This window comes from Periophthalmus magnuspinnatus, chromosome 6 (assembly GCF_009829125.3).
Source record: "Periophthalmus magnuspinnatus isolate fPerMag1 chromosome 6, fPerMag1.2.pri, whole genome shotgun sequence".
NCBI lineage: Eukaryota > Metazoa > Chordata > Actinopteri > Gobiiformes > Gobiidae > Periophthalmus > Periophthalmus magnuspinnatus.
Window position 1 is genome coordinate 22,793,890 of NC_047131.1, and position 16,912 is coordinate 22,810,801.

The 16,912-nt window shown below is 40.6% G+C and overlaps 2 protein-coding genes across 2 annotated transcripts in view; one reads left to right on the forward strand and one right to left on the reverse strand.

Annotated features, from left to right (window-relative positions):
- Positions 1-494: 494 nt before the first annotated feature.
- On the reverse strand, positions 495-4,811 carry ces3 (carboxylesterase 3). The gene is made up of 13 exons (XM_033968445.2): positions 4,664-4,811; positions 4,227-4,428; positions 4,020-4,158; positions 3,791-3,924; positions 3,571-3,724; positions 3,396-3,500; positions 3,137-3,238; positions 2,840-2,980; positions 2,680-2,760; positions 2,390-2,531; positions 1,596-1,745; positions 1,433-1,505; positions 495-724 (listed from the first exon to the last, which is right to left on the reverse strand). The coding sequence occupies exons 1-13, from the start codon at positions 4,725-4,727 to the stop codon at positions 538-540; spliced, it is 1,674 nt and encodes a 557-aa protein (XP_033824336.1). The 5' UTR covers positions 4,728-4,811; the 3' UTR covers positions 495-537.
- A 1,528-nt stretch (positions 4,812-6,339) lies between these two features.
- The window catches only part of zfpm1 (zinc finger protein, FOG family member 1), a 69,765-nt gene continuing 59,192 nt past the window's right edge, over positions 6,340-16,912 (forward strand). Inside the window, exon 1 of the mRNA XM_033967737.2 lies at positions 6,340-6,900. Coding sequence (XP_033823628.1) covers positions 6,861-6,900 — 40 coding nt within the window. The 5' untranslated portion in view covers positions 6,340-6,860. The remainder of the gene's footprint in view (positions 6,901-16,912) is intronic.

Genomic DNA, 16,912 nt, shown 5'->3' on the forward strand with positions numbered 1-16,912 from the left:
AAGGAAATATCTTCCAGCACAAAGATGTTTAGGGGTAAGGTAACCTTTTTCTCACAAGATTACTTTCTTTTTTGCAGGATTTGATCTCAGGTGCACTTGCAACTTGCCTACACAGATATGTTATTTGTTAGCTCAGAATGTTCCACAGTATGGCATCATAGTTATCTTTAATGAGTGTTTTGATTGCTCAGAAATACCTTGAAATGCATGCCTTCTTATAGTGAAGGGGTTTGTCTCTCCACATATCTGGCTTATAAATCTGGCTGGTGGAGTTTAAGGCCTTAACATAGAACATTCCAGGAAAAGCAATAACATGTCCATGGAGACAAGCAGGTTAAGCATTTTCTTGCACAGTGTGAAATATATATTATATTATTATATTATGCGTTATAAATAAATCAAGTCACACATTTGGAAAGTCAATCAATCATATGGGGCTTTGCACAATGTTTTTTACTGTACAGTAAAATCCCTCAATCCAGTAACAAAACAGAAATACTGTATTGGCATGTAATTCAAAATCAATAGACCTAATAATCAATCAGTGGCTTTCTTTCCTGCAGCTGCTAGTTCCTGTAGTTTCTGAGGGAGCGTGGTTGTGATTAAATGCACCCGATGGCTCCTCAGTTTGTGTTTGACTGTCTGTGTGAGGTCCAGCTCCATGTAGGCTTGCTGCTGTCGGTCAAACTGAGGCCAGCTGAGCAGACCTGGCCCATTTGGAGACCTATCAGGGCACAAATATCAGGTCAGTTTGATGGTGTTTTGTCATGGGGGAGACTGAGATGTGGGGGTGATTGCTTTTCCTTTTTGCATTATTGAATTGGCAAAAGAGTGATCCAAACACCCAGGTCCTCTCTCCTTCTACTGGCATCAAGTCATATGTTCAACTAGTTTTCTGTTATAATGTTTTTTTGCCAACCACATGTGCATTTGTGATTGAAAATTTTAATTAATAAGAGCTTGATCTCAAAGGCAATAGTGGCAAAAGTAATTGAACATATATGCATTCATAGTTATAGTATTATAGTTATCAGTAATTAAGTCAGAAATACGTATCAGTTAGTAAATAAGTTTATTAGGTGGAAGTATATTTTTAAGTACCAAATTTTGCTCAACCTACTTTATAGCATGTACTAGTAACATTAGTAAGAGTACCAAACACAAGGGCCATGAATTAAGATAAGCGGAACTGCTCAATGGTGGTGACATATTGTAAAATCAGCAACACAAATTCTACCATTGAAAGTCTTCAGTACTTTCTACAAATCCCACTGCATATATGGATCAATAGACAGAAACATCTACATCTGTATAGATGCAAATTTTCATCTAAATCAAGTGTCACATCAGAAAATAATTGGGGAAATGGTCATCACACAAGACTGCTTAAAATAGTAGCCGGATTTACAATATTGACCTTTGGATAACTCACCCAGTTCGTGCAAAATTGGCCCAATAGGACATCATATTTCTACAAAGAGTCTCCTCTTCTTTAGTAAAATTACCTAGTTTGGAAGGAAAAACAACTGTTACTTTCAGTTGTTCGACACAATTTTCTATCACAGTATTCTAGGGACAAACAAATGTACATTTACCAATGACTTTTATGTTCCCGTTCCAAAAACATGCCCCAAAGACAAAGCCCACATCATCTGCATGATCTGCCTTCACAAAACTTGGCCGGGTGTCTTTGAAAAGCTCAGCACGATATGCAAACTCATACAAATACACTGGAACTGCAGCATCTGAAGGAGCAGACCGGCAAGTCATATGACACACAAACAATAAAATGATGGGTCTATTCTACACACAAGATACGCTGCCTAGCCAAAAAAAAAGTCACCACCAAAAAAAGGTCACACACTCTAATATTTTGTTGGACCACCTTCAGCTTTGGTTACAGCACACATTCACTGTGGCATTGTTTTGATAAGCTTCTGCAATGTCACAAGATTTATTTCCATCCAGTGTTGCATTTTTCACCAAGATCTTGCATTGATGATGTTAGAGTCTGACTGTTGCACAAAGTCTTCTCCAGCACATCCCAATGATTCTCAGTGGGGTTAACGTCTGGACTATGGTGGCCAATCCATGTGTGAAATGATGTCCCTGAACCACTCTTTCACAATTTGAGCCCAATGAATTCTGGCATTGTCATCTTAGAATATGCCCGTGCCATCAGGGAAGGAAAAAATCCACTGATGGAATAACCTGGTCATTCAGTATATTCAGGTAGTCAGCGGACCTCATTCTTTGAGCACATACTGTTGCTGAACTTAGACCTGACCAACTGGAGGAGGCTCGTACCTATTTGCTTAGTTAAATCCAGGTGGTGATGTTTTTTTTTTTTTTTTTGTCCAGGCAGTGTATATGAAATAGAGGTCCTTACCTGAGAGATACCCAGCCACTCCCACCACAGGCACAGTCATGAGCAGGTCACCAATCACCTCAGTGAACCTGTCTCGCACATCCTCAGGACTTTGGGCGTCTCGCAGGTACTCGTTTGCAATCAGGCTGTTAGCAGAGGATGCCTACAACATATTAGATATTCTGTATCTTACTATTTGGGTCAGTTTAGTTTATTGTTTATTGTGCTTATTGCCACTACATGGAATGAAATAAATTCAGCATCATATTGTCTTAAGAGCAACAGAAAAGACACTGATTGATGACGCTCACCCCAAAAGGATTGAACATGTTCATGACAGCCATAACAGCCTCCCTGTTCATTCCCTGCTCCCAGCCAGGAGGACCAAATGCCTTCAAGAAATCACATACATTTATTAATGGTATTTTTTTTATTTTATTTATGGTTCTTTTTTGTTTTGGCATGTGTTACCTGAGGCAGGATCCATCCAAACTCGTGGTTAGTGATACCCAAAATCACAGGGATTTTCATCACCTCCTTTTTCTTCAGAAGTTCCTCAGCAGAGTCGGTGAGAAACACGCCATCTACAACAGCTCCCAGGTATATCTGTATCTGTACACATGTATCATAGTGAGGCTGTGTGGTAATATAGTGCCACTGTGTGGCTGAGGCATGGCACTGCACTCACTACATCACTATACTAGATGTATTTATTTTAATGGGTGGTGTAGTATTATGTAAAAATTCATGCAATGCTACACAACATACCTTTTTTGTTGCAGCCACTAACTGTTCTTTGGTCATTGCTCTGATACAGCCCACCATCTCCTCTGTGGTACTTCGGGTGCATCCCGTTAGGTTGGCAATAATCTGGAACAGATAAACTTAAAATAAAATCTGGAACAGATAAAGTTAAAATAGGTTCAGTAGGTTTTATGCAAGTTGGTGTTTGAAAACAAATAAATCTGGCATTTAATGTCTGACTTATTTAGTTATTGTAAAAACTGTGTCCTTAAAAGTTCAGTACCTTGGCATGGGTCAAAGGATTGTGTGTGGTGTAGCTACCCAGTGTTGCCACTCCACTCTGGAAAATGGCTTTCTGAAACAGGCCTTTGGCGAGCGGAGATAGAGTCTGTTAAATACAAGCACAAATTCAGTGAGAATAACTGCAGTGTGATTACTGTTTATGTACTGGGGTTTACCAGTATAGACGCACTAATGCCTCCTGCTGACTCCCCAGCAATAGTCACACTCTGAGGGTCTCCACCAAACACCTGAATGTTGTCCTGCACCCAGCGCAGTGCCATGAGCTGGTCCAGGAAGCCCCAGTTCCCCTGTGCATGCTCATCTCCAGTGCTTTACAATTACAATAGTTGGAGAATCTTAAATTTGAATTTTCAGATTTGACTTGATTTTCCTTACCTGAGGAATCCCAGAAGACCAAGGCGGTATTGGATAATGACTATCACCATATTTTCATAAGCAGCCAATGAGGAGCCGTCATACTGGGATCCCGCCCCTACAGTGAGACCTCCACCATGGATCCAAAACAGCACCTGAAAGACAGACACAGGATTAGAATGAAACATGCATTTGTTAGAACTGTATGTTTGGTCATTAAACAACATGCATGGACTCTATATAGACATACTGGCAGCCTGTCCTCTTGTGCTGCACCTTCTGGGGTGTACACATTCAGATACAGGCAGTCTTCAGAAATGTCTGGGGTGTCAAAGTGCATAGACATGGTCTTTGAAACATTGACCACTATCTGTGGGTCCTGGATGCACCTGACAAGATAGACAGGAGCGTAAGTGTTGTAACAGAAACTAATGCAGGTTTGAAAACACAGTTGTACATAGGTGGCTGTGTGGTGCAGTCCCTCTCTCCATCCCAGGGCTGTGCTTCCTGTGGAGCAGCCAAGCGCAAGGGTCCCACTGGTGGCTGAGCAAAAGGGATCCCCAGGTATTGCTTCACTCTCCTGTCTGTTCCCTTCACTGTCACTACTTCTCCTCGAATTCGCCCATTCTTCAGGGATAGTACAGGGTCAGTGCTCCCAACTACAGATCATATGACCATATACAGAATGCCACAGTCAGTCAACATTTTCAGCTAAAGGAAATATCAGCAAATCAGCACAGGTACATGAAAATAGCTACCGCAAGGCCAGTAAATTAAGTTCAGTAAATACCGTTCTAGATGACATACTTGATGGGACAAACAAGCATTCCTCCATATATCAACAAACTCTTCCAGTTCCCAGTAGTTTAGTATTTTTGTTAAAATTCTTCTCACCTGGTACCCCTTGAGCTAGACTCCATACAGACAGCAGACAGAGCAGGACTGGTGGAGCTCTCATCCTGTCCTTTCTGAGAATACAGTATACAGTAGTATGCTTTCAGAGAATATGGCAGTTTCCCTCCCAGTGTCATGTACTTTCAACCCTTCATGAGACCTCACACTGTTATGTGAAGTCCCTATTTAAATATGGCCTATTGATTTCCTCTTCACTGTCAGGTGAACTCTGACCACTCTGTTACAAAACTGTTTTCTATCATCCCCATCTACAGGTGTTTTTCTACATCTGACATACTTTGTGCTGTATTGATTTTATCCAAATAATATTTGAAGATGTCATCTATGTTTTTGGCATCAGTCAATTATATATTATAGCAGAATAAAAACAATCAATAGTTTATTGACTGCAAATACAATTGATAAACAAATATTTACACTTTCCTGTATTCTTTCAACTTTCATTTCTATAGATTTTACTTACAAAAGGTAATTGTAAAGAAAAATATTTACATTCGGTAGTATTGTGAATGATCAGTGGATATTTTACACATTGCAAGATAATTTAAAAAATGTGACACACATTCCTCCCACACAGGGCAGGTTTGCCAACAATGTTTGCTTTTCATTAATCAGTAAAACCTTGTGCTCATTCACAATCATGAGCTCTTAAATTCGAACTCAAGTCAAATGTGTTCTGTTCACATTTGGCAAATCAAAAAAGAAACTTTATGGTGAAGGGTCCCCCAGACTTCCACAGAAATACATTAAAATCTGAAAAATGGGGACAACCATGTTTTTCAATGTATACTTTTTTATACATACATAAACACCTGTAATTAATTAATGCCCAAGAAGACAAGAAAGAGGCGGACCCCCTACTGGAAAAGTTATATTGTCTTAGTGCACCTTTAGGTCTGAAGAGCACTAACATCACTCCTTTTGTTTGCACTATTTGAGCAGCTATGAATCATTATCAGCATCTAATGTCAGGCTAAATCTGCTGTTGAGAAGCAAAGCCTAAAAGAATTTTCTATTAGACGTTGATATATTGTTATATCACTAGATGGTGCCATTTGGCTGATTTTGATAAGATACACGCTTGAAGAGAAGCAGTTGCTTGGTGTGAGTGCATGATCCATTTTACACTTTAATGGGTCCACTCATAGCTTTCAGGTTTACAGAAACCAACCAAGCAGTGATGTCTATAACCACTTACATATAGTCTTACATCCAGAATAAGACAAAGAAAGAACTTTATTGCATTGCCAATAAATGAAGAATGAAGAATATTGATTATATAAATATATATAAGAAAGTAGAGTAAATGTAAAGTTTAAAGTTTAAAAATAGGCTTGCCTAGCCTAAATGGAATATATCCAAACTACCCAAATCAACAAATGATATAATAATAAAATGACCTAGCAGCATACAGCTGCTTGAGTGGGCTAAAAAGTCTGAGTTGGCAAAAAATAAAAAATAAAAATACCTATTGATTTATTTATTGTTTGTTTTTTGTTGTTTCTTTGTATAACCACGAGCTACTTGTTGTTTCTGTACAGTATTTGTCAGCTTGTTTCAAGGTTCACTGTGAACCAATGGGAGGTAAGTGCGCTGCCTTGAGTCATACGTAAGGGGCGTGGTCGAGGCGCGCGTGCTGCTGTGTAGTAAACGGAGGACAGTGTAGCGCTCGAACTCCACCGAGACTGTGCCCGGTTCATCCGCGGAGCAGGCAGACAAGGGGGCGGAACGGACACGGGAAACTTGACAGAGAACGCCGCTTGGACCCTGCTGACACTCGGATTGCTCCCAGTTTTATGGCGATACTGTTGGTCCAAGACAACGACTAATTGACCGACGAGAGCTAGCATTTGTCTGAGGCGAGTCAAGCGAAAGAATATCGTGAATATAGTGTACGGACGCTTTTTTGTAAGTGAAGTGGTCAGAGAAAAGTAAGTGGACTCTGAAGTAGGACCTAGATTGTTAACCAGAACAGTGCGAAGGCTTGTCACGCAGAGAGCCTGGTTCGAGGCAGAAATTCCCAGAGTGCAGCAGCGGGTCATGCGGCTTGCTCTGATCGGTGGACGGAGCGCCGCGACGCGTCAGTGAACGGTGAAGAAGAAGACGAAAGGACTGTCAGTTACCGTGCTGTCCCGTCAGTCCATATCGGGCTTTGAGAGAAGCTACAGAAGCTGCCATGTCCCGCAGGAAGCAGAGCAAACCCCGGCAGATTAAACGTAAGAATCCAAAGTTTTGGCTCAGTTTGCTTTGGTTCCAGTCCCCTTGCGTATTCCCCTGTGCGCTCTGGGAGATCCGCGTGCTGTGAGTGTCTATGCTCCCACTTAAGGGCCTCTTTAGTTCACGAGGTCAAACTGATGTCGCAGGGGAATCAGCTGGACTTAATATATACCTATTGATGTGTGTCCCTGTCTCTAAACACGGGCTTAGGGCTGAAACTAGGCTACTTAGTTATTGTTGTGCTGTTTTTTTGTTTTTTCATATACAGGCTAATTGCATTCCCAACCCCACTTTACACCCATTAAATACATCTATTTACACCAAACACAAAATTCCAGATTCATAATTAGATTGCGCAGAACACAATGCTAAACATTCTAAAGCTTATCAAAAGTTTCCATATTGGCGTCGTGTCCATTGGCGCAACAGCTGCTGTGACTGTGGCTTCCTGTTTAATTCTGTTGTGGAAACGTCAGTGTTCTCTGAAAAAGACGATGTGAACACAGATAAGCAACGATCCGATGTAGGTACTGATAAAGATGAAAATTGGATGTGTTTTATTTGTTTTGTGTGAGGCAGCGGCGTCGTGGCGTTCCTTCCCCCGTGGCTTTTCACTTCTCTTTTCCACTGATGGGGCGTCAGATAAGACCTGGCCGATCACTCCCGCTGATAGCCGCTCACAATTGGATCTTTTTTCATCTATCCTTTTAACTCAATAATGCATCTTATAGGCCGCATTGAAAGGCCCTTTTCTTGCTTAGGCGTTTGGCTGACTCTGTGCCGGCTGCTTCCTGTTTATAAAACGTGTGAAGGTTTATCGCGAGTGACTGATGTTCAAGTAGAGCTGAAGCATATTAATGATGTGATGCACTGTGTTCCCGGGTCTGTTCAGGTCTGTGGTTCTGAATGTTGTCCCAATGGGCTTGCTTAAACGCTGCTGTGCTGTTCCTTCAGTTGATAATAATAACATGCTATCTGTGATTGCTCAACTGCCTGGTCTCAAACCTCAAGTTTAACCGGTATAGACCTGAATAATGTGATTTCTTTTATCACATGGAATTCATATTCCAGTGTCTCTAGTCAAGCCTGGCTCCATTTGAAATTGAGATGCAGGTCCAGATAAGAAATAAACTGTAGATTATGCTGTTGTGAAATATTTAAGATTGCCAAATGAAATGAAATAGTTAGGCCTAAGTAAAAATGTGTTATGTGTCATTGGTTGATTATCACTGCAACCATCATTTGACCCCAGCTGTGTTTATTAATTTTGAGACAGAAGTTTAGATAGAGATGATATGGCCCAATATATGACTAATTATTGCGTAAAGATATGTCAATGTCTGCGATTTCTAAAGGACAGGAAAAAATGCTATTTGTATGGGGCCCTAGGCTAGCGAGTTTATATTATTAGTTTGTTTTTCTGTTATTTGGATTTTACCTGTATTATCAGGTAAAATGTTAGTAGAGATAGAGATTATTATACTGACAGTAGCTATCGCAGTAGCTACATATGACCTATGCCTACATAACCTCCATGATACATTTACAGCTTCCAGTAACAGTGCAGCGTTCTTCCTTGATGGAAGGGAAATTAAAGGGAAATGGCAGAGCAAAATCTGACCACTATAAAGTGAATTTGATGGTTTTTTATGTCAATAAATGACAAAGGTTTGTAAACGCAAGGGGTTGTAATGGAACCGTGTAAGTTGTTGGTTGCTGGTCTTAAGTTAGTTTAGATTGATAGTTGTCTTAGTGCAGTGCATTCATATCTCTTTCCACAGAGAGGTCTATCAGCTGTGAAGTCCCTTTAGACAGCTCTGGTGCAGGCAGTAGCAGATTCAGACCTGGGCTTGATAAACTGGCTGCGTCCGTCCGTGTGGGGGGCGTCTCGGGGGTGTCATGGCGCTTTTATCTGCTCTCCTGGTCCACCTTCACATTCAGCTCGGCACCAGGACCCACTGTAGACTGGACTAGACTTGCAGCCCTGTGACTCTCTCGTGATTTGGCAGACATTTTGATAGAAGAGAGTAAAGAGTGATAAGGGATTAGGGGTATGTAGCTCTGGCACCACCACCATCAGGACTAATAAGCCCACCATTTTACGGCAAAATTTTACTCTTGTGTTATTACTTTCTTATAAATGGCCTCTCCCAGAAGAAAAAAAAAAAATACAAAGTTTTCTTTTGTTTTTTATTTACAACCATCATAAAGTATAAACTTATCTAAACTGTTAGTTCCTTTATTAAATCCCTGAACATCTTGATGAGTAATTCATCACAATATAATCAACACAATAAAATAGACTTACAGCATACATATCTAATAATACACTTTAATATAGTTGATACAAGTCAGTATTATTCTCTCATAGCCATTAATAACAACTAAAAAGTAATATAAGTTGTAAACAAGCCTGAAAGAACTTCTTGAACTACATTAGTGGACAGAGTACCAAGAGCTGTCTTATAACAATGGCTGAAGTCCAGAGGTTTTTGCTGGCCTGAAATGGAGGAGCAGAAGGCTTATTTGTGCAGCACATAGATATTTGTCTGTGTGTCTTTGTGCGTCATCCTTCCAACAGTTGGAGATCTCCCAGCCTGATAAGAGCACTCTCCTTGATGGTGTGATAGTGGCAGGCGGCCCACGAGGCTGCTTCCCGGGCTTATATTTTGGCGGTTGAGATGGGAGACTTGATAAAACGTGGCGGCGATTGCTAAAGCTGATAAGGAGGGAGGGGGGCTAGATGGAGCAAGAGATGGAGCGTGGAGGGCACTTTAATTACACTGTGTTGTTGTTAGCGTTTGGTGACTGACAGATGATTACAATTATGGTGGATAAAGAGCAAAACAAGCATCTCAATTACCTATACGAGGGATAATATTAGCTTTGTTTGGTATTGCTTTGAGTTGACTTACCTTCAGCCTGGAGTTCTTTGCAACTGCGGCTGCTTTGTTATCCTAAAGTTGGGTGAGGCACTTCAGATCTAGAATCTAGAATAGATTTGTCATGTGATTTTTTTTTTTTTAGGTGATTATCAGATTGGAGTACTTTCCAAATACTTTAAGAGTTATTTGGGGTCACTAACAAAAATGCAGTAATTTGAACTTTCTTACTGTTTTGTTGATTTTATACATGAAAGTATTTCTGCTATGCAATTTTGTTGTGCGGAAAATACAATAAGCTTTTAGGTAAACAGCAGCAGGCAGAGCAATGTACAATGTGATGTGTTTAAATGGCAGCCGAGGAGCCCCACCCCTCACAGAGAGATGTGGGCCGATAGTGAGGCCTGCTGATGGGAGAGAGATAAGCCCGCTGCAGATGCACAGGGCTGATAGGGCCTGTGTGTGTGTCTCTGTGTGTGTGTGTTGGTCCTATGACTTCAGAAGTGCAGCTCAGAGGTCAGCATGAATAATGAGCTGCCTCCCACGACTTAAAGCAAACCAGGACGCCTGCAGAGGCCAGACAAGGAAGTCCCATTGACCTCCTCAGACACTCCTCCTCCTGCTGCTTTCAGACATGCTTTATCACATACATACAATAGTCCAACTTACTGAACAACACAGGTGTAGTTTTACACACATATATACTAATCAAACCAAATGTACTATACCTGTTTATTTTAGACTTATCAGCTATACAGTGGGAAAAGCCTTAGCCTATGTCAGAAGTAATTTTACAGAAGAATTATGGAACAGGAGGAAGTCCATTCTTCTCTACTTCCAATATTAGCTATAGGTTTATGGTAGTGGTCTAGTCGGAGTTCACAGTGCAGTGTTCCAGTGGTGCTCTTTATCAGTGTGAGACAAGGCCTGGGTCACATGATGGTTTTATGGTCACACTATTGTGGGATGAATTCATTGTTTGTGCGAGGTGCATGCTCTTTCTCTCTGCCTCTCTCCTGTGTGCTGCTCTATGTGTGCTGCTGTGCTCTCTTTGTTCTGCTTTTAGCTCGATGTGAACTTGGGATAAGCCGCGGGGCCGATCTCCGGCGCAGATCCAGATCACAGGTCTGATTGGAGTTGTTATCAGGCCGGAGCAGGCAGGGGCCCAGGCTGCACAGCAATAACAACAGCAGCGTGGGGCCGCACCCTGGCAATCAGTTCCAGGCCTAATGGGATTAATGTTGTTGTATAATTAGATGATAGGTGTGAATGCATTTCTTTTCTCCCTCTCACACTCTCTCTGTGGCCCCTCCCTCCACTCTGGGCTCTCTCCTCCCTAACAAGCATTGTCATTGATAAATTTTAATTAAAATTAATACCACGTATTACTCATTGCAGATGCAGCGAGAGATACAGCAGACATGTAGGGGAAATTTGAGTGTTCATCGATGATTATCAGTTGGATTTTTTTCTTTTTCTTTTTCAAATCTTGGTTTTCTATTAGAGTAGAGCAAGAGGAAAGAGCCACATCAGCAGAATGACTTGCACTGGGCAGATTTCACTGACAGATATTAGGAGAAACAGATGGTGAGAGATTGGATATCAAATGCATATCACAGAACTTCATATGTGAGAAAAGCTGCATAAAACAGCAGTCTTCTCACACATGTACAGTCAGGAATTGGCTGGTGTGAAGTCATGACATGCACAAGCTGAACACCTGCCCTATAGGTGTTAAAGGAGTAACAATCCCTATCATGCTACAACAATGGCAGGAGTTTCTTCATATCATATATAGTAACACAATATTACTTTAGCAACTAGCAGTACTATATAGGCACTTCAAGGAAAATATTGGCATGGTCAGTAGTTGGATTCTTCAGTCATATTGTTGGTTTCTTTATACAGACAGAATTGGCACATGGACATGTTTAGATTGCCTGTGCTACATTTTTACAGCAGCTAGCAATACTGTCATTGGTGGCAATCTACAGCTAGATGCCACTTTCTGTACGTGGACCTGGTTGCTTATCTGAGATGGCATATCTAGTACACAGTAAGAAACATGTAAAATGTTTGAATCACCTAGTCCTTGTCTGAACTTAATTAAAACCCTAAACATATTGACCCAATAAGCATTTTCATTCCCCCTGTATCTCAATCTAGCAATCAATCACATTATTACCATGGTCCAACTTTTACATATTTAGCATTAGCTTTACACCAGAAACCCACACAGGGAATACTTGGGACCCTTTATGGGTTGATTGCTTACATCAGATAAAATTATACTTCTTACATTTTTGTTGAGCCATAACAGCAGTTCCTTTGTGGCCTTGGCTTCCGTCAGTATCAGTGTGACTGTGTGTATAAATCCATATTGTATTGTGCATGTGGCGGTGCGGGCGCCGCGTGTTGTGTTAAGATGGAGAACAGGGGGAAGTTGTCAGGTTTACAAAGGAAGCTGCATTTTAGCTCCGTGTGTAAATTACTTATTACCCCTTCCTGCTATTTACCCAGAGGACCGCAGTGTGTGTGAGTTGTGGTTCTGCGATGCTGTGCCGTTGTAAGCGCTTTGACCTTTGCCCTCCTGTGATGAGGGAGCAGAGAAAACATTAGCTGGTCTGGAGAATAGCATTGTGTTTGCTCTGGCGGCAATTACTATGATGGAGGCTGTTTAACCTGAGCAACAGCACCATCTCCTCTGTGTCCTCATGTGCCATCTGTGACCTGTTCTCAGGCCCAGCAGCAGTAAAGGGTGACTCCCTTTAAATACAGTGCACTTTTATGCTAAGGACTTCTGTTAGGGACGGCTTTTTCAAACAGCTATTTTGGAGAACTTAGTTAAGTTAAGTTAAAAATAGAATTGACATTATCCACACAGACTATTAGGTTCACACCAAACAAATATTTTATTTTTATATATATATATATATATATATATATATATATATATATATATATATATATATATATATATATATATATATATATATATATATATATATATATATATATATATATATATATAATAGCTCATGAAACTTCCTTGCTTTTTGCACTTTATCCTGTTCTGATACTGGCTGTTTTAACAAGAGAATTTCTTCATCGTTACATCTATAAAGTCCATCTTATCTTATCTTGAACCACAGTGTTGCTGAAGTTCTGTGCAACATTTGCACACATGCGTCGCAAATGTCTTATCTCTATACATGTCACTGAGTCATGAGTACAGTATATATTTTTGGCTTGAACTTGTTGCATAGTACACAATGTCCATAGTCATTCGATTCATATCAATATATGAATAGTATTTTTTGTGGAATAATATATTGTATATATTTCTCATACATTCTGGTATTGTAAATTCTATAGCTTTGTATTGGGACAGTTTGTTTGCAAAGACAACAAACTTATGAGGGCACAATGAAGATTGGCATATTAAAAACATGACAGGAAGTACATCATTTGTTTTTGCTATTCTTTTGCTCTTTTATTGTCTTATAAAACTAACACATTTAAAATCTTAGGGTATAAAGCTGACTTTTGCCAACTCTGTCACTAAATCTTTATGTAGCAGTGGTCTATATATGACAATGTAATAAAATGTAATGATGTGATCATGTGAATTCCAAAAAGATATGTTCAGTGGTTTAATTTAAACTTTTGAATTGATCCTGACTATATAGTAGCCTTGTCACTATAATAAATATTCAAACTCAATTTTGAAAAGTAATAATCACAATATACTCTACTCTGCTCTACTATACTATGACAATACTCTTTAAACAATAGAACATCAATTTCTACACTAAATACTAGATCATTCTATAAGACTGTTCAGAAAAGGTCAAATTATGTCCTGTGATTATTGTTAGTATCAGTATTGGCTCAAATTGGAATCTAGTTTTGATACTAGTTTTACTATTGATATTTGATTGTCAATACCTACTTTCAACAACCCTACTACTGGTATATACTATCTAAAGGGTGAGCAATTTGAGGAAAATATATAACAGATTTTTCCGACAAGCATTGCAACTACGATTAGATTTACGATTTATGTTTTAATAATAGGATTTTGTTCAAATGTCACATTTGAATTGACAAAAAGACTGAAATATGAACTAATACAAGAATCACATTTCAGAAAAGGTTTGTACAGGGTTAGCAGTTTTTAAGCAGAATAAGACGGGATATTTTGGTGTTTGTGGAGGAAATTATGGTACTTAAAAAATTTAGCGATTTGCCAATTACATCCATTCAAATTCAGTTTTGATTTGATTGTGACTAATCTCGCAGCCTTAGTAGCCCAGTTACTGCCCTAGTTAAAATGTCTTCTCCAGAGTTTGTGTTCCCTGTGCTCTTTGGTCAGTACTGCACTCACACTAGACATGTCCCTTTTGTGTGTGCTATAGAAGTTATAGTGTTATGGCCCCCCTCCCCCTCTCTATCGTGAGCAGTGATAAGACTTCCATTTGCTCCTACTGTGTGAGCGCCCTGTTCCGGGGTGTTAAGCTAACCTGAGCAAACAACGCAGCCTGACCTGCTTTTACAACAGACACACAAACGCACTCCTGGTAGTGCAACAGTTGCTCAAAGCCTATTGTCCAATTCCCACATGGAGTGTATTATGAAAGTGTGGCTGCAGAGGTCAAAGTTCAGAAGTGGCTTTGTGTCTGTAAGAATAAAGAACAAAGAACACATGCATTTAACACTTTCACCTCTGACCCGCTGCTGTTGCTGTTAGTGTGTCAAGTGAACATACAACTCAAAATCTAGAAAAGTCTACACTCCTCACCAAATATACTAGAGCACATGTGTCAAACTCAAGGCCCGCGGGCCAAATGTGGCCCTCCACATAATTTTATGTGGTCCTCGACAGGTTAAATTAAAAGGTATGATGGTCTTAAAATCTCAATTTATGAGGAGATACGCAGTTACACAGCCATATTTTTACATCTAGGCAACTGCATATGCAATATTTGTAACCTGAATACGTAATAAATACAGAAAAAGTTAATTAAAAAGTAAAAAAAAAGTTGGATTTATTTTACATCTGGCCCTTTGAGAGCAGCCATTTTGCTGATGTGGCCCTTGGTGAAAATGTGTTTGACACCCCTGTAATAGAGCATCAGGCATTCAGAGTCTTTGGTTTTACCATATTAATAATAATGCCTTACACTTGTAATGCGCTTTACAGGCTTGTCAAAGCCTCTCAAAGCGCTACACTATAGTCATTATTCATTCACTTCCACACTTGGTGATGGTAAACTACTATTGTAGCCACAGCTGCCCTGGGGCAGACTGGTGGAAGCGAGGCTGCCAATCTGCACCATCGGCCCCTCCGACCACCTCGAATCATTCATGCGCACACCACTTTCATACTAGGCGGTGAAAGTGTGGTGAAGTGTCTTGCCGAAGGACACAACAACAGAACTTGGTCTGAGCGGGACTTGGTCTGAGCGGGACTTGGTCTGAGCGGGACTTGGTCTGAGCGGGACTTGGTCTGAGCGGGACTTGGTCTGAGCGGGACTTGGTCTGAGCGGGACTTGGTCTGAGCAGGACGTGATCCTCCGACCTTCAGGTTGGGGGACCAAAGCTGTCTTAATAACATATTTTGGCATTACACTATAATAAATATTAAAGATCATTAATCCCAGTGGTGTGTCCCCTTCTCTAAGTGATCATATTGTAACCATTTCTATATGACCATGTTGTACAAAAATTTTATCTACAATGTAAAATGAGTGCAATGAAAAAGTACAATAGATAAATCATTTTAAATATTAATTGATATTGTTTTTCTGTATTATTATGACACGCCTGTATGCGATTTCTTGTTTTAATCAAATAAAAATGCCCCTCTTAGTACATTTTACATTCATTTTACCAATGACAGTTCTGTTTTTAATGTGGACTGACCAGGAAGAAAAGGGATAGAACAGCAAGAGGAGGAAATGGATGATAATGAGCATTCTAAAGCTAAAACAATAGAAGAAAGAAGAGACATCGGATTTAAGTAGGATACACCTCCACGCAGTAGGTCTAGACCACTGGCTCCTACCCATGTTTTCCCATTCACATAGAGCAGGGACACTGGTACTGTGGTGCTGCTGTTGCCATGCAGTTCTCAATGTGACCAACAGAGGCCAGTAGTGTGCATGATGAGTTCTGCTGTGATTATGTGGAAGGTGAGTTTGTGAGGGGTTGTGTGTTGCTCGGATGCACTGCTGTGGCTGGCTTTGTGCTTGTGTAAACTCTCTGCCTCTACCTCTGATAAGTGAACTGCCAATCATCTCTCCATACTGTGTTTGTATGTGGACACACAGGTGACCAATGCTCTGAAAAAATCTACACCCTGGACTAGCACAGTTGACTGCTACTTTTCTTTCTTTAAATTATATAAAAATCAATCAACATGACATTTGTGAATCATCATATGCAAATGCCAGACTTCAAGAATGGCATGAGAGATTACTAACTGTGTATGATCAGGCCCATTTGAAGGGGGATTGCATTTCACTTTTGATGTGTTGTGTGATATAATGTTGTCAAGTTAACTCAGTATTGGTCTTCATTAGGATGGGGATTGGTAAAGTTAGGAGTGAGAAGCTAAACAGGCCTGAGGAGTGTAGACGCAACAAGGAGCAACTCAATGTCACCACGCTCCAGCCTTCAACAACAGTCGCAGAAGTGGATTCAGATTCCTCCATGGGCTGCTCTCACCTCCTCCACCTCCTCAGATGAATCCGAGCATCCATTTTAAACCTCTATCACCCCTCTTTCAGCCCACCCCACCACCCTCCACCCCTCTGTGTGTCTGAGCCAGACCCCTAGCCTTGGTGAAGCAGGTCTTGGCGCTATGATAATGTGGAAAGTTGAACTGGCCCCATTACAGCGAGCCTGATGCTGAGTGTGATAAGAGCCTTGATAATGGCTGCAGATAGAGCTGACACAGCGGTCCAATAGCCGAAGCCCTGCCCCCCCACCTCCCTCTCTCACCCCCACCCCCCCATTATCATTCCTGCCCACCGATGGGCTCCCACAACGCTATCTCCTCTCCATTTCCACTCCTGCCGCTGATAAGAATGGAAATACTGACTTCATAGCTGAGTGATTAAAGTGT